The sequence below is a fragment of the Cervus elaphus genome, chromosome 30, assembly GCF_910594005.1.
Source record: "Cervus elaphus chromosome 30, mCerEla1.1, whole genome shotgun sequence".
Taxonomy (NCBI): Eukaryota; Metazoa; Chordata; class Mammalia; order Artiodactyla; family Cervidae; genus Cervus; species Cervus elaphus.
The window spans coordinates 34583895-34610129 of NC_057844.1; the positions used below are offsets into that span (position 1 = coordinate 34583895).

The 26235-nt window shown below is 43.0% G+C and overlaps 1 protein-coding gene across 2 annotated transcripts in view; it reads right to left on the reverse strand.

The window, feature by feature from the left end:
- TNFRSF19 (TNF receptor superfamily member 19) overlaps positions 1–26235 on the reverse strand; it is a 92176-nt gene that overhangs the window by 47928 nt on the left and 18013 nt on the right. For both annotated transcript variants that reach the window (XM_043892178.1, XM_043892179.1), the window contains exons 2-4: positions 20911–21010; positions 18025–18135; positions 78–256 (exon numbers count right to left, since the gene is read on the reverse strand). In XM_043892178.1, coding sequence (XP_043748113.1) covers positions 78–256; positions 18025–18135; positions 20911–20976 — 356 coding nt within the window. In that variant the 5' untranslated portion in view covers positions 20977–21010. The remainder of the gene's footprint in view (positions 1–77; positions 257–18024; positions 18136–20910; positions 21011–26235) is intronic.

A 26235-nucleotide genomic window follows, 5' to 3' on the forward strand; every position in this document is an offset into this window, starting at 1 on the left:
CGTGTTTGGAAGGGAACCAGAGAGAAAATCCTGCTCAGAATAACGACCTGATCTCCAGGGGAGGACTGGCCACATACCCAGGCAGGCAGTCCCCGCAGACGGCGTCGCCGGTGGCCGAGCAGTTGGCCTTCTGGAAGCGACTCAGCAGGGCGCAGTCCAGGCACGGCTTGCACTTCTGAGAGCCCCAGTCCTCCTTGAACCTGTGCGGCCGGCACTTCACACACTGGGCGTCCTCCCCGTAGCCAAAGCCACATTCCTGTGGGGATGAACAGACAAGAGACGGCTATTCAGACCCCGCAAGCATGAAAAAGGAGGACGACGAGATACGACGGGGAACCGGGCTGGTAATTACCCAGCGTCCGCCTCCCTGCACACAAAGGCCCCTCTTTCAGCGGTTCCCATGTGTCTCCCTGCTAATAATCTCTCTTACGGCCAGAAGTATACTTTGTCATCCACTTTATTTCAGCAGCATGAGCATTTGAATACGAAAGGCCCTCTGCCTCCTGCTGCTGAATTATCGCTGGCTTAGGGAGGAATCAGGCACTTTATTCTCTAACTTGGCCAGTCATCTGAGTCCTCAGAAACTGGAGTCAGGGAAATAGGCAGACACACACACACTTATCAAGGCATAAAATAAGTGCTTTGATAAGTATTAGAAGGCAAGGACAGCTGCATATGAAATGTCAGAGGCTTACAAGCCTATAAACCTATCCAGTGAACTGCCTTGAAATATTTAGCTGTTTATTATCATCATTTAAACACCGAGTCTGACTTTTTTGCAACCCCATAGACTAATAACCCACCAGGCTCCTCTGTCCATGGGATTCTCTAGGCAAGAATACTGGAGTGGGTTGCCATTTCCTTCTCCAGGGTATCTTCCTGACCCAAGCCTGCATCAAGCCTGCATCTCCTGCGTCTCCTATATGGGCAGGGAGGTTCTTTACCACTGTGCCACCTGGGAAGCCCTGGCTGTTTGTTGCTGTCTGATAGAAGATACTTATATGACGCCTAAAAGAACACTAAATTCTTGTCTGGATCAAGCCCTGTGACACTAAAGTCTCAGGACTTTCCAGATTTGGGCATCAGAACCCGGCGCTGCTTTCCAGGGATGGGCCTCACAGATGACTCTTTGACCTGCGTGCGATCATCTCCACAAGTTCAAGCACTAAATCAATCACAGCGGATCATGATGCAGTTATAATGCAACCACAAGAAGAGTGCTATAGACAGGTGTTCGTGAGAGTTTAAAAAATAAGTCATAATACAGAATGAGAAGTATGACCCCATTTCTTACAAAAACACTAATATTAAGTACTCAGATTTATTGGGGGCTCCCTTCATGTCAGGCTCTCATTAGTTAATACCCCCCCAGTAAGGAAAGCCTTACTCATGCTCCCGCCTCAAGGATGGGAGTGGGGGGTTTCCCAGAAGGGGCGCACCTTAACTAAAGAGACATGGTTGATGTCAGAACCAGGATGTTCCCAGAACAGTCTTTAAATTAACTAATTAATTGATTCTATAGTGCTTTACAATTTTTGAAAGTGTCACACACATAATTTTATATAATCCCATAATAATCCTTTTTTGAAAGTTCTCTATCCCTATATTGCCCCCCTCTTCTCTCTCCACTGGTAACACTAGTTTATTCAAGTTTCATCTGCAAGTCTATTTCTTTTCTGTTTAATCACTAGTTTGTTGTATTTTTCAGATTCCACATATTAGTGATATCTTATAGCATCCTGTCTCTCTGACTTAACTTCACTTAACATAGTGCCCACCAAGTCCATCCACCTTGCAGCAAACGGTAAAATTTCATTCTTTTTCATGGCTTAGTAGCATTCCATTGTGTGTGTGTGTGTACACACACACACACACACACACAACATCTTTTTTATCCATCCCTCTGTTGATGGACACTTAGGTTGCTTCCATACCTTTGCTATTTTAAGTAGTACTGCTATGAACACTGAAGTGCATATATCTTTTTGAATTAGTGTTTTTGTTTTTTTCATATATATAGCCTGGAGCAGAACTGCTGGGACATAAGGTACAAGACCTACACCATTTAATTCCAGAGCCAGACTTCCTATTATTATACTGTGGGCCTTTCTGGCAGCTTATCTGACATGTACACAGAAGGATGTCTGAAGAGTTACATACCATAGTTAAACCAACTATGTGATGGTTTCTATAGAACACTGGCCATTGAAAAGAAAATCAGGCAGCAGCTCATAAGCTGCACACACAGCCTCACACCAAGGGTGTGCCAGGGGCCCACACGGCCCTACACGAGGGTGTGCCAGGGGCCCACACGGCCCCACATGAGCGTGTGCCAGGGGCCCACAGGGCCCTACACGAGCGTGTGCCAGGGGCCCACACGGCCCCACATGAGCATGTGCCAGGGGCCCACGGCAGCCAGAGGGGCAGCGGGAGTCAGGGCTCCCCTCACAGCCTCAGCTCCCTCTTCTGGGAACCGTGGAAGCCAGAATACAGGTCCAGGGAGGTCAAAAATCCTCGTTTCTCCATAACATTTACTCATTTAACTTCTTCATCCATATTTGTATACAAAGACAACTAATTAAAAATTAAAATCAACAGGCACACATACAAGAATATACAAATGAACTTAATTACAAAACAGAAATAGACTCACAGACATAGAGAACAAACTTACGGTTACGAAAGCGGGAGGTGGAGGAGAGGGACAACTTTGAAGGTTGGGGTTAACCGATACGCACTACTGTATATAAATAGATAAACAGCAGGTCCTACGATATAGCACAGGGAGATATACACAATATCTTATAATAATCTATAATGGGGAAAGAATCTGAAAAAGAATAGGTATTATATATGTATGCCTGAATCTCTTTGCTGTATACCCAAAACTAACACGTTGTAAATCAACTACACTTCAATTAAAAAACAAAAACCAATACAAAGAACAGTATTGCCTGTACTCAGTAAAGAACTCAATAAAGGGTATTGGCAATAAGGCTTCAACCCACTAATGAACTCATGCACATTTGGGAGGAGGGGCCCCTTCGTCCCCCTTTCAGCCCCTCTGTCCGTCTTTCAGATGTGTCTTGAACAAGCGCAGCAAAGAGCTGTGGAGAAAAACAAAGCAGAAGGTCAGCCCCTCCTCAACCCGGAGGGCTCCCGCCAGACAAAGCTCTGACCCGAAGGCAGGCGGGGACAGGAGAGGGGTGGAACCGGGGTCTCCCGCATTGAGGCTGATTCTTTACCATCTGAGCCACCAGGGAAGCCCCAATTCACAAATTGGAATCTCTTTAAAACTGTTAACCGATTCTTTTTTTTGGTGGGGGTGGAATGATGAGGTGCTTTCAGTTCTCATAACTCCGTAATGATTTGATTTTCATGCAGAAAGCAGCTGTAGCAATCAGGAAAACAACACAGACACATATCTAGAGAGAGTTCTTGGGATGTGTGCTTGGTCTCAGTGGGGTGGGGGGGGGGAGCCCCTGCTATTTGGGGGGCTGGGCCTCTCAGTGTGATCTGCGTTGGGACCACGTTAGCTGCAGAGAGAGCCAGGCATCCTAAGGTTTTCGTTTGGCACAGAAGGGCACCTCCCACCCCGTGCCCCCAGCATCAGGGATCAAAGCATGTGACAGTCAGGGTGGGGCCTCAAGCTCAGCATCCCCATCAAAGATCCCTGCGGCCACAACTGCAAAATCACTCTTGGATGCAGGCGGCTTGGATGGCACGGGTCTCATATACAGGTTAACACACAACAGAGAAGGGAAGGAACAGCGGGCAGAGGAAGACAAGCAAACAAAGGGAAAGAGGCAGGGGTCCGTGAACTGGCAGCACACCTCCAAAACGCTGCTCCCCCGGCCAGGCTGACGCAGCAGAATGGGGGTATTCTCCCACACTGGAGACAGACACACATGGGCCACTTGCCAGCCAAGTTACTCTGGGAACTCTCTGACCCTCAGCTGCTTCATCTGTGAGAGGGGATAATCACCCAGCCCTACGGGGTTATTCTGAGAAATAAACTGGAAAACATATAAAGCCTCTAAACTAGAAATCAAGCACTAGCATCCGGCCAAAGAAGGGATACCAATGGCTTTTATTATTCTGGATGCTCTACAGCCCACGTTTTCCTGATTCCAGTATAATAAAGTCTCGCTGGGGAACAAAGTGATCTGCAGACCCCAGTTTTTTAGGTGACTTCAAACATCACTTTGAAGTACTTTAGCCACTTGATGCAAAGAGCTGACTCACTGGAAAAGACCCTGATGCTAGGAAAGATTGAGGGCAAAAGGAGAAGAGGGCAACAGAGGATGAGATGGTTGGATGGCATCACCGATTCAATGGGCATGAGTTTGAGCAAACTCCAGGAGATGGCGAAGGACAGGGAAGCCTGGCGAGCTGTGGTCCATGGGGTCGCAGAGTCAGACACGACTGAGAGGCCGAACAATAACAACAAAAGCGTCACTTTTCATCTAAAACATTTTTACTCAATAAAAATCTGTCTAAAATGAGTCTCAACTACTTGTTTTTGAAAATGGGTACATAAAATAGAATTTCACCTTTCCCGGCTGAATCTACTGCTGCACTGTGCTGTCGTACAAAGAACCAGGCAGCCCTGGGGCTGCAGGCGCTGCTGCTGGGTTAACACCCTTGCCGGCCGGTCAGCTGTTCTCCCTCCCTCCTGCCGGGCATCACTGTCCACAGCCACTCACTTCCTCTCCCCATTCCCGAGAAACTGGATAAACGATCCGACTTGAAAGAATATACATGGGGGTGTTAACAGTCCCATCTCTCTTGAGAAAGAACATGTACTTTAGTGTCAGAGAAATCTTTGTGCTTCTTTTTGATTCCTGGCTGTCTTCTGGAGTTCATATCCTACACGAGGACTGTTTTGGTCAAAGAGTTTTTGCCATATTATCGCTGTGTGTCATTTACATGGCATTAGATTTTGTAGAAAGAGAATTTCATGATTTTTTTTTTTTTTGGCTCATTCTACACTGGACCAAATCACACATAGAAAGAAAAAAGTGGGGCTCCAACTGTATCATAGGTTTCCTTAATAACTGGATACTGGCTCACTACTTCTGCCTGGAGTTTACATGTTTTACTGGCAGCAATAGCAATTTTCCTTGGGGTAGCACTGGGTGAGGGGTTGAGGTAAGGCTTTGTACCGTTAGTATCATAAAACAGTACCAAAATGCACAGAGCAGGAACCATGAGTCATACTTGTACAGAGACTGATTATTTGGGTGAATTTTATTCAAATAGCTCAGCTGATAAAGAATCCGCCTGCAATGCAGGAGACCCTGGTTCAATTCCTGGGTTGGGAAGATCCGCTGGAGAAGGGATAGGCTACCCACTCCAGTATTCTTGGGCTTCCCTTGTGGCACAGCTGGTAACGAATCCACCTGCAATGCGGGAGACCTGGGTTTGGTCCCTGGGTTGGGAAGATCCCCTGGAGATGGGAAAGGCAACCCACTCCAGTATTCTGGACTATATAGTCCATGGGGTCGCAAAGAGTCAGACACGACTGAGCGACCTGCGCTTTCAGTCAGAAACAGACTCACAGACATAGAGAATGGCTGCCAAGATGGAGGGGGGTAGGCGAGGGTTGGGCTGGGAGTTTGGGGTTAGTAGATGCAAACTGTTATATACAGGATGATAAACAACAAGGTCCTACTGTACAGCTCAGGGATCTATATCCAGTATCCTGTGATAAACCATAATAGGAAGGAATATGAAAAATAATATATATATCTCATATAACTGAATCACTTTGCTACACAGCAGAAATTACCACAACATTGTAAATCAACAATACTTCAATACAATTTTTAAAAGTATATATTTTCTCTAAAGTATCTGCCATTTTTAAAACAATACTATTCTAATACTATTTTTAAACTTTTAAGAATAACATCACAGCTTGCAGTTCATGCCAGCTTAAGTGTATGAAGTGACCATTTCATGCGTTGAATTAACTAGACATCTTGAATTAACTAGAAATTCAGAGCAATTATTTCCAAAGAATTATTGTACAGCGTCCAAGGCAGCAACCACTTTTAGAGCTGATTTGTTGTATTTCTAAAGCACTGTAAACATACAGATGCCATAATTATTTGAAATCCAGGCTATAAAGTAAACAGCACATAAATATTAAATTATATCCCAATATAAATGTCTACTTTGATGTTTTTATTTCATTCAGTAAAACAAAGTGGTTAAAATGCCTTGAAATCATCCCTCTTAAGTTCAATAAACAACCCATCCTTCATTTGTAACTTCCTACCCCCCACCCCCAGACAAACACTACAGCCAGGTTTGGGAAAACCTCACAGACACACCCTTCTTGTGCGTGTGCATGTGTGTACAACTTGAGTGCATCTGCCTGTCTCAGGGCATGGTGGGAGTGTTCAGGATACAGATCTCACCACTGCATCCCAAGGGCAACCTCTGCACCGGGTGAAATGCACTGGTGAGGACCACGTGATACACTTGGGCATCTAACCAAAATAGCATCTGATCTTTTGGGTTTTCCCGCATGACTCTGGGGTAGTAGGGGGTGATTTCTCTGGTAGAGTGCTTTCTTTGAGTACAGAAGCAAGAAGTATGGATGGGTCTCTGGAGAGGAGGCAGGGAGCAGACTGCCCGCGGGGGATCTATTTCATCTTACCTTTGACAGACCCTCCACTTGACCAAACCGGACAAGCTTTCCTGAGCCAGTTGCTCGACTATGCCCTGTTCTTAGGTCTGGTCTTGAAGAGCCCAGTTGTCTCCCATTGTCCACACATGCTTATTCTCCGTATCTGGCCAGCTCTCCTCACCCTCCCCCCACCCTCCCTACCCACTGGTGATGTCTGATCGTCTGCCCACCTTCAGCAGGAATCCCCCCGTCTGTTTAGCCGGGATGCCCCTTCCCCTGATGCTTCCTCTTCGGGAGTTCCCCCCTGATGCCCATCCTGCTCCTGGGCACTCGCCCCCCATGTGTCCACCTGGATTTGAAACTGAACCCAGTTGTAGGCCAAAGTCTCTGCTGCAAAAGCTCCTGAATAGAAGTTCTTCTTACTGCTTTAACCTCTGTCCCCATGTCCCACGTGGCCCTGAGCTCTCCCTCTGACCCTTTTATTAGAAGGAGTGTGTGTGTGTGTGTGTGTGTATGTGTGTGTGTCTGGCATGGTGTGGTGTGAGAGAGAAGAGTGAGTCAGTCACCAGCCCGGGCTCTAGAATTAGTGACATGTTTTAGCTCAGTTGGTAAAGAATCCGCCTGCAATAAAGGAGACCCCGGTTCGGTTCCTGGGTCGGGAAGATCCGCTGGAGACTGGATAGGCTACTCACTCCAGTATTCTTGGGCTTCCCTTGTGGCTCAGCTGGTTAAGAGTCTGCCCACAATTCGGGAGACCTGGGTTCGATCCCTGGGTCAGGAAGATCCCCTGAAAATGGGAAAGGCTACCCACTCCAGTGTTCTGGCCTGGAGAATTCCATGGACTGTATAGTCCAGGGGGTCACAAACAGTCGGACACAACTGAGTGACTTTCCCTTCACTTTCACTTTTGTTTATGGAGGACCATCTCTCATTAATATCCATGCTAGAAATGCATGGAGGCTTCAAGACAACACCATGGCCTTTATTTTTTAACTTATGACCTGCCGGAGACATGGGTTCAATCCCTGAGTTGGGCAGACCCCCTGGAGAAGGGAATGGCAACCCACTCCAGTATTCTTGCCTGGAGAATCCCATGGGCAGAGGAGCCCAGTGGACTACAGTGCTCCTCAGCTATGAATTCCCATTTCTCCAGGATGTATTCAGAGACACCGCCTCCCCTTGTAAAATCCCACCACAGCACACCCTACACCTGCTGCAAAGGTTCTGAGTCATCCCTGTTCCACCATCCTTGACAAGAGACACTGAGTAACTTTTCTTTAGCAGTAGTTAAGCCAGTGTGTAATAAAGAACTGCCTACTGTTTAAGACGGATGAACAAACATTGTGCATTTTCCTAAAGTGTATTATTACTACCACTACTACTACTGGTGCTACTATTTAACTTCAGGGAGCAAGCCTGTAAAGGCCATGGCAATATTTCCTGGTCAGCAAGGCCAAGCCTTCCTCCTGGGAGGGCGGGGATGCGCAGAGCGGCTGCCTCATCTCGGTTCCGAGGCAGCAGGAGGCTGGACCGAGCCAGCGGCCGTGGCTCTGTCACTCTGCCCAATATTTTAAAGCCACAATTGGTGGCTTTCCAGTAGCAAAATGACTCAAAGCAAACAGTCCTCAGATCCCCTTCTCTCCTCCCTCCCTCTGCAAACCCAGAACCGAAGAAAAACACAAGTGGATCCCACCTATATGCTGGGGGAGCAGGCCCGCACTCCCAACAGGGGAGATCCTCCCAGACCACGAAATGTCCCGGAGACACACTCTGGGCGCTCGAGTCGAAAGCACTATTTATTTGTGCGGCCAGTGACTATTAACTTGGGTTCTTTGAACTTTAAAAGCTCAACTTGGACAGAGAAGAAGCTATTTATAGAGAAAATCTAGGGCACAGAAATGGGAATGACAAATTAGATTCATGTGGCCGGTGTTCAGAAATCAGCTTTTTCATTTCCTTTAATAAAACAACACCAAAGACGCATCCCCCCTCCCCAAACTTTCGGTTTGTGAAAACCCGCAGTTGAATTTTTCTAAAGAAAAATGACAAGCTAGAGCTTGTTAATATCTGCCAAACATCACTGGGCTCGATTAGGTATAATTAAACACAAATAAAGTGAGCAACGGTGTAATTAAATTGCAGAAATGAATCGTTTTATACTTGAAAATTACACTAAATTTTGTGTAACTTTGTTCATAAGGATGAAAACAATCTTCCAAAGAGGGAGACGTCTTTAAAAATAGGAAGCCCCGCATAGACTCGCATAAACTCTTGTTGTTTACAAGGGTTGATTTTTTCACATTAACTAAAATCATCCCAATAATTGCTTAGCAAAGCTTACTTTGAAAACCATGCCAGAAACTTGAAGTCTGTTTCCAGAGGCTCATGCAAAAACTAGTTTCCTGATTTACTGCTGAGAGGCGACCGTGTTAAAAGCTCACTGTTGGCATCAATACTCGGTGCGGGGGAGGGGCTGGGCAAACGCGAGATGGTGAGAATCCAAGTCTAACATGGTCACTTCGGGAAAACAAAAATATCATCTCCCACACATCCCAGTGCTGTTTGCTCTCATGAGCCCCCGGGACGCCACCTGACACTCACGCACACGGTCCTGGTCATAACACCGGCGGCGCTGCTCATAGAGCCACGGAAACCACACGTGGTATTTTTTGCCTCAGAAATAGGAAAAAGACATTATTCATTATCTTTATCATAGACTCTCAAAAACTAAAACCTAAACCATGCAGTGGGGGAGAGAGTAAATATGGCTCAAGGGAATAAAACCCTCAAAACAGACTCCGAATGGCTCCATGACTTACCACATTATTTTCCAAAAGATTCAGGAAAACTACTTAAGCTGAGTTACTAAAAAGTCTTTTTTTTTCTTTTGAAGATTTCTCTTTTGTTCCCAATTTAAATTTCTCCTTAATTGAGCTTTAAATTTTAAATAATGAAGAGTGTGAGCTAACATTTGCATGGATCATATATTGCCGATCAAATGTGCTGTGTTGTGCTTCGTCACTCAATCCTGTCTGACTCTGAGACCCCGTGGACTGTAGCCCCCCAGGCTCCTTTGTCCATGGGATTCTCCAGGCAAGCATACTGGAGTGGGCTGCCATACCCTCCTCCAGGGAATCTTCCCAACCCAGGGATTGAATCCAGGTCTCCCACATTGCAAGCGGATTCTTTACCCTCTGAGCCACCAGGGAAGCTGATCAAATACATTTGTCTAATTAAAATAATTAAATTTTGCATACAGGTTAATTATGTATCAGTATACATTATGTAGAATATTGACTACATATACTATAAATGTAATATACACGGTATACGTATTATATTATCAATTAGCCGTGCTGTGCTGTGCTAAGACTCCTTTGTGACCTCATGGACTGTAGCCCGCCAGGCTTCTCCATCCTTAGGATTCTCCAGGCAAGAATACTGGAGTGGGTTGCCATTTCCTTCCCCAGGGGATCTTCCTGACCCAGGGATTGAACCTGGGTCTCCCGCATTGGCAGGCAGATTATTTACCACTAGCACCACCTGGGAAGCCTCTTGTACATGAGCTATGTAATATCAATTATGTAATGCTAATATAATACACATTTACACATACAAATACATATGTGTACTTATGTGTTTGTTTACCTTAACATATCAGAGATTACAGTGACCCATTGATAATAATGACTTTCACGGTTCCATTAATGCTACATGAGCACTGAAATGTATTAATTTGTTGTTACAACCATGAAAAGACTAGTACTGGCTTGGCCAAAAATCTCATTTTGGAAAAGCCAGAACCAACTTTTTGGCCAACCCAATACTATATCATTGTAAGTAACAAAATGAATATGAAATTTTCTTTAAAAAGGGCCTAAATGAGAGAGATGGTGCTTGGGGCTCTTGGGCGGGGTGGGAGCGAGGCGGTTAACCTGGGAACCAAACAGGCTGCTGAGATGTCCCTCCGCATAGAAAGCCCGGCCAGGTGCGCTGTGCCGGGGCGGCAACGGGCAGAGGGTGACCCCAAGCGGCCATAACACCCTCCCCACGCCGTCACTCACGAACAGCAGTGGTGGACACGCCGGCTAATCTCTGCGTCTCTGGTTCCCCATCTGTGAACAGCAGCAGCTAGACTCCCCTCTTCAGACCTACGCTGTGAGCATTTCTGATGGCACACACGGAGATCACACAGAAGCCGGCTCGTGACATCAGCCACCACTGTCCATTCTCGTTGCATGATCCGTATGACGGAGTCACAGGGACATACATTTTGAGAGAGAGGGCTTATTTTTTATAAGACACACCCTGCAGATGCACATAACAGAAAGCATACACACGAAGTCTCAAAACAAGTACTCGTTTAAAAAGTGGCCAAAGATGGAAAGAGTGTCCATCTCAACGAGCCACAAGGATCTTATGGAACCTGGGGCTGCGGGGTAGACGCCTTACGCTCTCATGACTGGGAGGAAGTGAAAAGCGGTCGGAACCACGACCAACTCAGCTGAGTGGAGAGCATAGCGCCCCCGGTGAGCGCTCCCCACGGCTGGCAACAAGCCCCACTGCGTGTCCTAAGGGTAGAGACCCAACCACGGGGGAGGAAGCCAGACACCTTGCGAAAAGGCAGGGCTGAAAGCTCTCCAAAGAAAATAATAATTAGGATTAATAAAACCACTGATGGAAATTTTAAGTATACCTGCTCACCAAAAGAATTTCCAAGCTTAAGTTTTAAGATACAGATACATGTTTGCAATTCAAAGAACTGCATGACCCAGACTTTGTTATTTTAGAGAGACATGACAGTAGAAAATAGAAGTTTTAAATTATCTTTGGTACAGCAAAATACATTACATAGTAATGTTAGAAGAAAGATTATTTGAAAGCTCTATGTTTGGTGAAAATGCTCCTTTTAAAATTCCTAACATGAAGAAAACTTTGATTGTGGGTATCGATCATTTGATCCAGCTTTTCTACTTTTTCATAACTAATCTAAAAGTATTTATTGTGCTTTCAAAATATCAAACACCACAGGTAACCAAACTGGTAAGCCTCAGTTAAAAAAGCAAAGATGCTTATACTCATCTGTTTCCCTCCAAATGAACAGATTCTCCCTCCAAATGATGTATTTAATATTCCAAGCAGAAAGCAATTAGATTATTTATAAATGTTGATATCTAACAGTTCAACAAAAACTTAGTGAAAAAAAATTTTTACCTCACTCTGCAAAACTAGGAAGTGAGTCAATAACCAATTGAACATACTTGTTGATTTAACTGAATTTATCTGATTTTAATATACCCAGAAATTTTCTTTCCTCTGAAAGATGTATGTTCTTGCTAAAAATTTAATAAAATCAGCCTGGAAGGAGAAAACTGCAAATACATGGGTAGGCAGTTTGGAGATTTCTAGTTCCAAAGTAATGGCTTATATTAAAAACAAACAAATAAAACCCTCATATCCCTTGCCTTGATTAATTAACGGGGAAATAAAAATATTTTTTCACTTCCATTGGTATGTTTGAATCCTTTGCCTTTCTTATATTTTACAGTTTAGAGTCTGAGCAATGCTCACTTGCTAATTTTATTTACTAAGAGCTAAAACCAAACTAAAAGACTTGGCGAACATTATTAGTAACACACCGATTACACATTCATTAACTTTTATACTACTAGATTTAACTGTTACCTTTCTTTCCAAGTGGCTCAGACAGTAAAGAATCTGCCTGCAATGTGGGAGACCTGGGTTCAGTCCTGGGTTGGCAAGATACCCTGGAGGAGGGCATGGCAATACACCAGTATTCTTGCCTGGAGAATCCCATGGACAGAGGAGCCTGGAGGGCTGCAGTCCACAGGGTCACAAAGAGTCAGACAGGACTGAGCGCCTAAGCACAGTGTTCACTATGTGCTAGCACTTACTTTCCAAAACTTATTTGAGGTTGACCGATCTGTTCACTCCTCTAGCAGAGACACACCAAGTGTTTGTTAAACGGAGCTGGGCACTCTGTGTAGACCGCGAGTGTGAAAGCTGACCGGCTGCCTGCCTGTAGGGGGCACATATCAGGGCATGCAGAAACACCCTCAGCATCTGTCAAGTTCTGCTTCCGAGTGGGTCTTCAGTTCAGTTCACTTCAGTTGCTCAGTCGTATCCAACTCTTTGCGACCCCATGGGCTGCAGCACACCAGGCTTCCCTGTCCATCACCAATTTCCACAGCTTACTCAAACTCATGTCCATCGTGATGCCATTCAATCATCTCATCCTCTGTCGTCCCCTTCTCCTCCCACCTTCGATCTTTCCTAGCATCAGGGTCTTTTCCAATGAGTCAGTTCTTTGCATCAGGTGGCCAAAGTATTGGAGTTTCAGCTTCAGCATCAGTCCTTCCAGTGAATATTCAGGACTGATATCCTTTAGGATGGACTGGTTGGATCTCCTTGCAGTTCAAGGGACTCTCAAGAGTCTTCTCCATCACCACAGTTCAAAAGCATCAATTATTTGGTGCTCAGCTTTCTTTATAGTCCAACTCTCACATCCATATATGACCACCGGAAAAACCATAGCTTTGACTAGAGGGACCTTTGTTGGCAAAGTAATATCTCTGCTTTTTAATATGCTGTCTAGGTTGGTTATAACTTTCCTTCCAAGGAGCAAGCGTCTTCTAATTTCATGGCTGTAGTCACCGCCTGAACTGATTTTGAAGCTCCCCAAAATAAAGTCTCTCATTGTTTCCACTGTTTCCCCATCTATTTGCCATGAAGTGATGGGACTGGATGCCATGATTTTAGTTTTCTGAATGTTGAGCTTTAAGCCAACTTTTTCACTCTCCTCTTTCACTTTCATCAAGAGGCTCTTTAGTTCTTCTTCCTTTTCTGCCATAAGGGTGGTGTCATCTGCATATCTGAGATTATTGATATTTCTCCAGGCAATCTTGATTCCAGCTTGTGCTTCATCCAGCGCAGCGTTTCCATGATGTACTCTGCATATAAGTTAAACAAGCAGGGTGACAATATATAGCCTTGATATACTCCTTTCCCAAATTGGAACCAGTCTGTTGTTCCATATCTAGTTCTCACTGTTGCTTCTTGACCTGCATACAGATTTCTCAGGAGGCAGGTCAAGTGTTCTGGTATTCCCATCACTTGAAGAATTTTCCACAGTTTGTTGTGGTCCACACAGTCAGAGGCTTTGCCATAGTCAATAAAGCAGAAGTAGATGTTTTTCTGGAACTCTCTTGCTTTTTTGATGATCCCATGGATGTTGTCAATTTGACCTCTGGTTCCTCTGCCTTTTCTAAATCCAGCTTGAACATCTGGAAGTTCATGGTTCATATACTGTTGAAGCCTGGCTTGGAGAATTTTGAGCATTACTTTGCTAGTATGTGAGATGAGTGCAATTGTGCCATAGTTTGAGCATTCTCTGGCATTGCCTTTCTTTGGGATTGGAATGAAAACAGACCTTTTCCAGTCCTGTGGCCACTGCTGAGTTTTCCAAATTTGCTGGCATATTGAGTGCAGCACTGTCACAGCATCATCTTTTAGGATTTGAAATAGCTCAACTGGAATTCCATCACCTCCACTAGCTTTGTTTGTAGTGATGCTTCCTAAGGCCCACTTGACTTCGCATTCCAGGATGTCTGGCTCTAGGCGAGTGATCACACCATCGTGGTTTTCTGGGTCATGAAGATCCTTTTTGTATAGTTCTTCTGTGTATTCTTGCCACCTCTTAATATCTTCTGCTTCTGTTAGGTCCATATTATTGTGCCCATCTTTGCATCAAATATTCCCTTGGTATCTCTAATTTTCTTGATGAGATCTCTAGTCTTTCCCATTCTATTGTTTTCCTCTATTTCTTTGCACTGATGACTGAGGAAGGCTTTCTTATCTCTCCTTGCTATTCTTCGGAACTCTGCATCCAAATGGGTATATCTTTCCTCTTCTCCTTTGCCTTTAGCCTCTCTTCTTTTCTCAGCTATTTATAAGGCCTCCTCAGACAACCATTTTGTCTTTTCCATTTCTTTTTCTTGGGGATGGTCTTGATCACTGCTCCTGTACAATGTCATGAGCTTCTGTCCATAGTTCTTCAGGCACTCTGTTTATCAGATCTAATCCCATGAATCTATTTCTCACTTCCACTATATAATCATAAGGGATTTGATTTAGGTCATACCTAAATGGTCTGGTGGTTTTCCCTACTTTCTTCAATTTAAGTCTGAATTTAGCAATAAGGAGTTCATGATCTTAGCCATAGTCAGCTCCCGGTCTTGTTTTTGCTGACTATATACAGCTTCTCCATATCTGGCTGCAAAGAATATAATCAATCTGATTTTGGTATTGACCATCTGGTGATATCCATGTGTAGAGTCTTCTCTTGTGTTGTTGGAAGAGGGCGTTTGCTATGACCAGTGCATTCTCTTGACCTGCTTCGTTTTGTACTCCAAGGCCAAATTTGCCTGTTACTCCAGGTATCTCTTGACGTCCTAGTTTTGCATTCCAGTCCCCTATAATGAAAAGGACATCTTTTTTGTGTGTTATTTCTAGAAGGTCTTGTAGGTCTTCATAGAACTGTTCAACTTCAACTTCTTCAGCATTACTGGTTGGGGCATAAACTTGGATAACTGTGATACTGAATGGTTTGCCTTGGAAATGAACAGAGATCATTCTGTCGTTTTTGAGACTGCATCCAAGTACTGCATTTCGGACTCTTTTGTTGACTATGATGGCTTCTCCGTTTCTTCTAAGGGATTCTTGCCTATAGTAGTAGAGTGGGTCTCCAAGATCTAATATTTCAGGGTCATTATTACCTTTACTTTTACTCTTATTCCCTCAATTTGTCCTGGACATTTTTAAAATGAGGAAATGGATCATAAATACTAATAAAAAGAGTATGCATAGGAGAGTTATTCATTGCTTCCTTTTTTTGCTGTTAATGAAATAAAGTTGGACAGCTATTGCAACAATCAGGGAAAATTACTCCCTAATGAAAAATTCTTCTTCTGGCTATCCATGGGAAATTATGAAATATGGAAACTACTATCAGTTAACCTCAGAAGATGAGTTTTTTAAAAAAATATTGGAGCTGATAGAAACTTCATCTTCATTCTCTAGATAAATGATGAAGGTTAGTGAATGGTTTCTTAGAAATGACTTCACTCATCTCTTCAAATCTGTGAGTTCTCATTCAGATTTAAGTGAGATTTGGAAAAAGAAGAACTCTGAGGGGTAGAAACACTGCTATTTTCCTCCCAGGCATGATCTCATTCTTAACTTTGTCGATAGATCCCAGATATGCAGTCTGCCGTTATAAAGGACCTTTTTACAACAGACAGGGATTAAAAAAAACATCAGTCAGGGTGCTCCAGTTAACTTGACTCAGCAGAGTTCAAAACTCAGCCAGTTTCTGCCCAGACGGACGGCCCAGGAGACTGAACGCCATCGCATATTAAACACAACATCCAGATAGGCCATCCACCAGGAATTACTTGTGGAATGCATAATTCTTTGTTTCCCGATGTTTGCAGATCATTGATCAAAAATCTATGAATGACAAGATTCAACTTCAGAGAACAGTAGACTGTAGGGGAAAGGACTTCTCTTGAAAAGTCACTTAAAGAGACATTTTTTGTTCTTTTCTCACAGGAAGATCTTGGTGCATTATTTAGAACAAAACGATACACCAATTGTGCACAACTGCTAACATCTTTGAAAGGTCAGTCAATAAAGCAAATGGGTGCACAGCTTCCAAGGTTCTCAGGACAGAGAAGGGCCCCAGAACACCCAAGATGCTGCGTCCACCCTCTTAGAACACGGCTGCCTCACAAGCAGCCCTGAAGATGAGTCTATTTAAGATGTTCCTGAAAGGAGCTTATACTCAGCATGCTGCTGCTGCTAAGTCTCTTTAGTCATGTCCGACTCTGTGTGACCCCCTGGACTGTAGCACACCAGGCTCCTCTATCCCTGGGATTCTCCAGGCACGAACACTGGAGTGGGTTGCCATGCCCTCCTCCAGGAGATCTTCCCAACCCAGGGATCGAACCTGCATCTTTTAGGTCTTTAGCATTGACAGGTGGGTTCTTTACCACTAGCACCACCTGGGAAGTCCATACTCAGCATCGGAAAAATAATAATCACACTGGCATTGTCGAAAGAGTGTTCAAAATTCTGGCTTGGAAAACAACTGCTCCCTTGGAGCCTGGTTACTTAGGACACTGCTGTACTCTGTTCCTTGACTAGCAATGGTAACCTTCATCTTAAGAAAAAGAAGGCCCAGTAAATAGGAGCATTAACATATTCTGCTATCAATGCTTTATTTTTAAATCATTAGTAGAATGTTGATTCTTTTTAATTAATGCAAATAAACCTTAATGATTCTTTTTTTTTTTTTTAAGGAGATTGTTTCAGGGCTTCCCTGGTGGTTCAGTGGTAAACAATTCGCCTGCCAATGCAGGAAGCAAGGATTCGATCCCTGATCCAGGAAGATCCAATGTGGTACAGAGCAACAAAGCCATAACTATTGAGCCCACGTTCTAGATCCCAGGAGCCACAACTACTGAGCCCACGTGCCATGACTACTGAAGCCTGTACGCCTACAGTCCATGCTCTACAACAAGAAAAGCCATCGCAGTTGAAAGCCCACACTCTCTGACTAGAGAGTAGCCCCTACTCTCTGCACCTAGAGAAAAGCCCATGCAGGAACAAAGACTCAGCACACACAAAAATCAATAAATAAAATTATTGTGTGTTTTCAATTATTCTATTGAAGTATAGTTGATTTACAAGGTTATGTTAATTTCTGCTGTGCCACAGACTGATTCAGTTATACATATGTATACATTCTCTTTCATGTTCCCTTTCATTATGGTTTATCATAGGATATTGAATATAGTTCCCTGTGCTACACAGTGAGACCTTATTGTTTAATGATTCTATTCTTTTAGTAAAATATGGTAAACATTTAAGTATACAGAACTATGCCATTTATTGAGTTATGGTTACCAGAATCGACTTCTTTCTCAGTGAGACACGTGAATCGAATGTATTGAGGAGGGAATTGTGCAACACTTGGCTAAAGGAGGAAATCATCACCAGTCATCAATTGAAAGAATTCAGCTGATAAGAATGCATTTAAAAAAACACAGACGTGGGACTTCCCTGGTGATCCAGTGGTTGAGAATCCATCTTGCAATTCAGGGGACCCATGTTTGATCCCTGGTCAGGAAACTAAGATCCCACATGCTGCAGAGCAACTGAATCTGTGCACCACAACTACAGAGTTTTCACACTGCAGTAAAAGATCCCACATGCCACAACCAAGACCTGAGGCAGCCAAGCAAATAAGCAAATAAATGTAAATAAAAAACACAGGCGTATAACCGTCCCACGCACCCCACAGTTACCTTGGACAACTCCATGCCTGGCCCACACTGCTTGCACAGAACACAGCTTCCTGACTGGTCCCTGAATTCCTGCTGTCCACAGTCTCCTGTCTCACAAATCACTCCACATGCCTGAGAAAAAAAACAACATTTCACAAAACGTTATCTTAAGGTGAGGTAATTCTGTTTTTCACAAGAAGGGAACAGTATCTTCAGTATTATCGACATAACCACTGAAGATAAACATTAATTCAGAGTGAGGCCAATTTAGTTTCCACTTTAGGAAGGAAAACCACTTTCTGGAAAAGTCAGAAACAATTCAAGCCTGAGTCCTATCTCTGCTTCTGAACGAGAACTCCCCTTTTCTGGAATCAATTGCCATCTTCTTCCTCCACATTTGTGAACTCAAGGTAGAAACTGCTAGAAGCTGTTCTCTTTTCTAAGTGAGAAGATGACTTAAAGAACAGTTATGCAGAGACCCAGGGTACTTCTTCAACTGGAAAAATTCTGAATTTAAAAATCATATTTTAAAATTTTTAATATAAACATATTCAGCTATAATGAATTGAAAAATAAATAAATGGAATACATAGACTGGCCTCAAGAATTCTGCCATTATCTTTTAGACATATCCAACACCCAACTTTGATGCAGAAGTTTCCACCTTTTCAGTTGAATTACATTTACTTAGAGTCCATCATTCAAAAAATTCTGACAATATTGAGATCAGTAAAATTCCTGATAATTATGACGACAAAAATGGCCAAATCCTCTGCTCTTCAAAGTAAAAGTGTTACTTTCCTATTGATTGCCATTTTGCCGCTTAAATGGAACCTAACAATATCCTTTTTCTAAAAATTGAAGTATTGTTGATTTTCAATGTTGTGCTAATTTCTGCTGTATGGCAAAGTGACTCAATCATACATACATAATTAGACATATATATGTATGCATAAATGTTAAGTCATTTCAGGTGTGTCTGACTTTGCAACCCCATTAACTGTTAGCCCGCCAAGCTCCTCTGTCCATGGGATTCTCCAGGCAAGAATACTGAAGTGGGTTGCCATGTCCTCCTCCAGAGGATCTTCCCAACCTAGGGATCGAACTCACATCTCTTATGTCACTATATATGTATATACTTTATTTTTTAATATTCTTTTCTTTTATGGTATATCACAGGATATGAACATAGTTCTCTGTGCTATACAGCAGGACTTTTTTTTTATCCATCCTATATGTAACAGTTTGCATCTGCTAACCCTAACCTCCCATTCCATCCCTCCTCCTTGGCATCCACAAGTCTGTTCTCTACGTCCTTACAATATACTTTGGTTCACATGACAGGTCTTAAATGGAAGGACTATCTACTTTGCAAAAACAAAGGTTGTAAGTTATTTTCAAGATACAGGCTTTATTTCTTATTTTACCTAAAAACAGTTAAGTTTATATGGGCTCATCTTACAAAAAGTATGTATACCTGCTTCTTAATAGCCGGTGTTTCATTAAAAAGTGTTGGAATTAATAGAATCTCAGACTGGTGACAACATTCAGTTCAAACTCTCATGCCAAGCAAGGGCCCCCTCAGTAATATTCCTGATGCTAATTCTGTTGCCCTAAATGAAAACTGAGAGCGTCAGGAGGCACGGGCGGAATAGAGACTGGAGTGTGTAATGCTCTTTACACGGAGGTGCATAGAACGGGCTTTAGTGATGATAGCATGGGCAGTTATTCAGTACAAACTGCCTCCACTCGAAGCAAATATCTACAGTGATGTCATCCAACCTCCTTAAATAAAATCCCAGACTAATCCTCTAGAGCAAGCAGGAGGGAGAATTCAAGGTGGAGTTCAAGATCATAATGGGGGGCTAAAGGTCCAGTAATCACCTCCAGCCTCTCTTAACCACACTTGACAACCAATCTTAGAGGAAAGTGTTAGTTGCTCAGTTGTGTCCTAATCTTTGTGACTCCATGCGCAGCCCACCAGGCTCCTCTGGCCATGGGATTCTCCAGGCAAGAATACTCGAGTGGGTTGTCATTCCCTCTTCCAGGGGAATCTTCCTGACCCAGGGATTGAACCTGGGTCTCCCGCATTACAGGCAGATTCTTAACCTTCTGAGCCACCAGGGATTGGTTTCATTTGAGGGAGAGAGCATATTCCTTCCACCACAAAGACACTGCATTTGCTTTGAGAAAGAAATGCCACAGCCTCTCTCGTGGACCATTTCTTCCAACATTTAACAACCTCAACTTAAGGAAGGGTTGTTTTCCTCACATCTACCTGCATCCCAGACTCCAATCTGACCCCACTCCCCCTCACTCTGTCTTCCAAGAAGACCTCAGGTACTGTCTTTGGTGTCACTAATCCTTTTTATATTTGTAGATCATGACTGCATCTCCAGACCGAATGTTTCAGTAATTCTTTTGAACACATTCAAAGATCTTCCGTGTGAAAGCTTTCAAAGGTTACAATTCTCTATCTGTCTTTGATGTTTTTTGGAGTCAAAATGGATATAAATAATCATATAAAACAATAGCATTTAAGAATCAACTCTAAATTCTACATGGACTGTGAAGTCATGGGCTCCAAGCTAGAATCTAAGACCTTGTTAGTGTCTAGGCTGTGCTGTGAGAGGCGTCTGCCTGTAAGCCCATGAAGCATCATTATCTTGGGGCTACAAGTAATGCCATGACTTTATGATCTCATCAAGATTGAAATAAATAAGTGCAATTATTGCCACAAAAGTCAAGACCCAACAATAGCCTCTGACTTATTAATTAAATGCAACAATGATAAAAGGAATTTGAAAGAAAATTTTGAAGATATGGGGTTAAAAATGGGAATTAGATTGGGTCCTAGTTCTATGAATTTTTCCCCTACATTCTTATGAAAGTGAAGAGTTGACTTACCAAACAGGCTAGTAAAACTACAACCGTGAAAGATTTCTGTTGCCTGAGTAGCACCTTTGAAGCCATTGCTCTTAGTAAATGTATTTCTGGTTGAAGAGCTCTAAAAGGGAAGAAGATACAGTTAACGTTAACATCAGTAGTGACTGTGCTTTGTATTTACTATGCAGTGCTACCATTTACTATATACACTGGTAAAACATAATGCTATTTAGTATGTTAGTAAAACAAAATATCATTTATGTTTTAAAAAGGACGTATCTTTTTCAAAGATACCAGAGACAAATACTAAACAATTCTTTAATAATTTAGGTTACGAGAACTGAAGCTTTGTCAACCTACACAGTACACAGAAAATACCTACTGGCTCTGAATTCCTAGGCTACACATGCCTTTTATTTTCTTTCTGTCCAAATCTCTACAGTGTCAACTTCACCCAGCAGAAAATTACATTCAAACTCACAGAAACTTCCCATTTATATGGGTTTAGTCATATAGGATGATACCAATGATAAAATAACAACACATGCTAAGCACACAATGCCAGGTACTATTCTTAGCAGAACTCATTTCATTTTCTTTTTTTTTTTTAATTGTGTATCCTTTTTTATTTTTTTTATTAGTTGGAGGCTAATTACTTCACAACATTTCAGTGGGTTTTGTCATACATTGATATGAATCAGCCATAGATTTACACGTATTCCCCATCCCGATCCCCCCTCCCACCTCCCTCTCCACCATTTATGTTTGACAAAGGAGGCAAGGATATACAATGGAAAAAAGACAACCTCTTTAACAAGTGGTGCTGGGAAAGCTGGTCAACCACTTGTAAAAGAATGAAACTAGAACACTTTCTAACACCATACACAAAAATAAACTCAAAATGGATTAAAGATCTAAATGTAAGACCAGAAACTATAAAACTCCTAGAGGAGAACATAGGCAAAACACTCTCCGACATAAACCACAGCAAGATCCTCTATGACCCACCTCCCAGAATATTGGAAATAAAAGCAAAACTAAACAAATGGGACCTAATGAAACTTAAAAGCTTTTGCACAACAAAGGAAACTATAAGTAAGGTGAAAAGACAGCCCTCAGATTGGGAGAAAATAATAGCAAATGAAGAAACTCATTTCATTTTCACAACTACCTTAGAAGGTAGATGCGGTCATTATCTCCATTTTAGAGATGGGGGAACTGAGGCTCATTAAGGGCTGAGTCACTTGCCTTGGGTCACACTGGTGGTAAGAGGCAGAGCTGGATGCCAACCCCAGTGGGTGACTCCAGTGTCCCCATGACAGACACCATGAAATCAACCTGCTCCATTTAATAAAAACTGCATATATGTACCATAGCTTTCTTATCCATTATTCATCTGCTGATGGGCATCTAGGTTGCTTCCATGTCCTGGCTGTTATAAACAGTGCTGCGATGAACATTGGGGTACACGTGTCTCTTTCAGATCTGGTTTCCTCAGTGTGTATGCCCAGGAGTGGGATTGCTGGGTCATATGGCAGTTCTACTTCCAGTTTTTTAAGGAATCTCCACATTGTTCTCCATAGTGGCTGTACTATGCATTCCCACCAACAGTGTAAGAGGATTCCCTTTTCTCCACACCCTCTCAAGCATTTATTGCTTGTAGACTTTTGGACAGCAGCCATTCTGACTGGCGTGTAGTAGTATCTCACTGTGGTTTTGATTTGCATTTCTCTGATAATGAATGATGTTGAGCATCTTTTCATGTGTTTGTTAGCCATCTGTATTTCTTCTTTGAAGAAATGTCTGTTTAGTTTTTTTTTTTTTTTTTTTTAGTTTTTTGGCCCATTTTTTTATTGGGTCATTTATTTTTCTGGAATTGAGCTGCAGGAGTTGCTTGTATATTTTTGAGATTAATCCTTTGTTTCTTCGTTTGCTATTATTTTCTCCCATTCTGAAGGCTGAAAGCTATGGTACATATACACAATGGAATATTACCCAGACATTAAGAAGAATACATTTGAATCAGTTCTAATGAGATGGATGAAACTGAAGTCCATTATACAGAGTGAAGTAAGCCAGAAAGATAAACACCAATACAGTATACTAATGCATATATATGGAATTTAAAAAGATGGTAACAATAACCCTATATGCAGGACAGAAAAAGAGACACAGATGTATAGAACAGACTTTTGGACTCTGTGGGAGAAGGCGAGGGTGGGATGATCTGACAGAATAGCATTGAAACATGTATATTATCAATTGTGAAACAGATTGCCAGCCCAGGCTGGATGCATGAGACAAGTGCTCAGGGCTGGTGCACTGGGAAGGCCCAGAGGGATGGGATGGGGAGGGAGGTGGAAGGGGGGATCAGGATGGGGAACACACGTAAATCCATGGCTGATTCATGTCAATGTATGGCAAAAACCACTACAATATTGTAAAGTAATTAGCCTCCAACTAATAAAAATAAATGAAAAAAAAAAACAAACCAAACTCTGTGCTTATGTCTCAGATCTTGAGCTTCACTAAGAAGCAGAACAACTAGCATCTGGCATTTGTGAACTCTTCCCCAAACCAGTACAGTGCAAATCATCTACTAGCAGAAAATGAGCATTTATTTAAAAAAAAACACCTAAAAATCATTTACAAGTAATGAATTGGAGGTACTACCCTGACACTTCAAGAAGAACAAACAAACTAAGCCTCTTTCTCTCTCCCAGGAATGATGTAAAATGTAGAGACAAGTGTGTTTTGTTCTGTTTTTACAGACTCATGCAATGTCAAGAGAAGAGATTTATTTGAACATTTTTAAAAAGTAAAGACTCATCTGTTCGCTCCACCAATCAGGCAGAGGAACACTGGTTCAGTTTCTAATAAGAACTCAGAGCAGATAGCCTGACTACCTGGAAAGAAACCAAAGCAAAAATCAAACAGCTCAAGAAAAACAGCACAGTAACAACAAAGGAAGCAGGCTGAGCTGAGAAGGCTGCTGTCCCAGCTGTGGACCAAACAGCCAGCCGGGGGGCACCCCACCCCCGCCAGGAGACTGTCCAGGTGGTCATCCCAGCTGCCAGCGCAGGTCCAAACATCAGGGCAACAAGAAGTCATTTTTAAACTTGGTTGAGTGAATAACCCATTTTGAGTGAATTCAAACAGCTCTTTTTTTTTCTTTTCCAGCTTCTTGATCATAGCTTTCCCCCGCCCCCCTTGCATATCTCAAAATCATCCAGCAATTACCCAACCATGCAACCTGCTGCTGTGTAGACACAGGATAGGGGTCAGAAGATAACATCACATTCCCTGAATGGTGTGCTTCAGGCTGTCTCTTTCCCAGCAGGGCCCTAAATTTTTTTTAAGGTAAAAAGCACAAAGCCAAAAAAAGAAAAAAAAAGCACAAAACCTATGTGGAATTGAATTAACACAGAAAAGAGGTTATAAATATCAAAGTCTATACATAGAACATGAAGAATAAAGAGATTGCTAGAGTGTGTGCATCGTTGTTGTTACTGTTCGGTGGCCAAGTGGTGTCTGGCTCTTTGCAACCCCATGGACGGAAGCACACCAAGCTTCCCTGTCCTTGACTCTCTCCCGGAGCTTGCTCAAACTCATGTCCATTGAGTCAGTGATGCCACCCAACCATCTCATCCTCTGTCATCCCCTTCTTCTAGAGTCTGTGAACAATCAGTCTATAGTTGAGCATCTAGTTAGGGCAGATAACTTTACTGGGACATGGTGCTAACTACTGTGGAAGGCAGACAAAACATGCAGCATCTTCTTGTGAAGTTGACTGATGACACACACCTCAAGCTAGAAGTCAAGGCAATACGATTCTGACTTCACAAGACACACCCATTTTATGTACGAAAATAAACATGCCAAAATAATACCAATGGTTTAGGTTTACACTGTGGCAATCTGGGGGGATTATTTACCCTCTTTATCCTGAACATTCTTTGTAGTATAAATATTTCCTTAATAATGAAACAAATACATGTATCGTGCTTTGGGGGACAAAAATATAAGTAACATGGTCCTTCTTAAAAGTTTATAAATTAAAAAAGGTGATGAGATAAAAACCATACATCTACTACCCAAAAAGGAGAACACTGAACAAAGTACTATGATTTTTGCATCACAAAAATTTTTTGGATGATAGGGTAGACAAAAATTAATGAAACTAGACTCAGTGTGCTGATTTGTATTGGGTCAGCCAAAAAGTTCGGGCTTCGTGTGTGGCTCAGCGGGTAAAGAATTTGCTTGCAGTGTGGGAGACCTTGGTTCAATCTCTGGATTGGAAAGATCCCCTGGTGAAGGGAAAGGCTACCCACTCCAGTATTCTGGCCTGAAGAATTCCATGGCCTATACAGTCCATGGGGTCACATAGAGTCGGACATGACTGAGCAACTTTCACTTTCACTTTTTTCTTTCGGCCAAAGAGTTCATTTAGGTTTTCCTGTAAGGTGTTATGGGAACTTTCTGGCCAGCCCAAAATATTATCTTCCCAACATACACGCTAAACTGAGTAATTTAAATGGGAAATACAAAAGGAGCACTGCTACGCCTACACTTCCAGGGGCACAGTGGATTGAAGCCTGCAAATTATCTTCTAAACTCCTCGGCCAGACACCTATGCCCTTTTCATCTGCCCTCTGGCCTAGAGGTCTCATCACTGGTCCCTGCCCTCACTGCCCGCCCAGCTCAGCCACACCCTGACACCCGCTCTTCTGCTGGACGCCCGTGATCTTGCTCCTCTGGGTCTGGAGAGCCTTTCTCCTTCTGAGTCCCTCCAAGAGCCAGCTCAGCGACCGCTCTGCTGAATGCTGTCCACAGCGGCTCCCGGTGGCCCCACAGCCCTTTCCACGCTCACGGACATGGTCCTTCACAGCAGGGGCCACACCTGGGACTTCGTTCCTAACATCAGGCACACCAGGGTGCTCAGCGAACGTGTGCAGAATTAAATGGATGAAGCAGCATAAAACAATGAAAAACACTTCCTGGAAAACACCTGAGATTTGGTTGCGGATAACAGATCTAATTCTTCTGTGGTGCACACGGTAAACATTTTCTGTTTCAGACAAATATACGTATATGAAATCTTACTACCTGCTCAAGGCATTCAGTACATTAGATTGCACATTCAGTCACTTCATATGTGTCCGACTCTTTGTGACACCATGGACTGTGGCCCACCAGGCTCCTCTGTCCATGGGATTCTCCTGGCAAGAATACTGGAGAGGGTTGCCATGCCCTCCTCCAGGGGATCTTCCTGACCCAGGGACTGAACCCGAGTCCCCTGCGTCTCCTGCACTGCAGGCAGATTCTTTACCCGCTGAGCCATCAGAG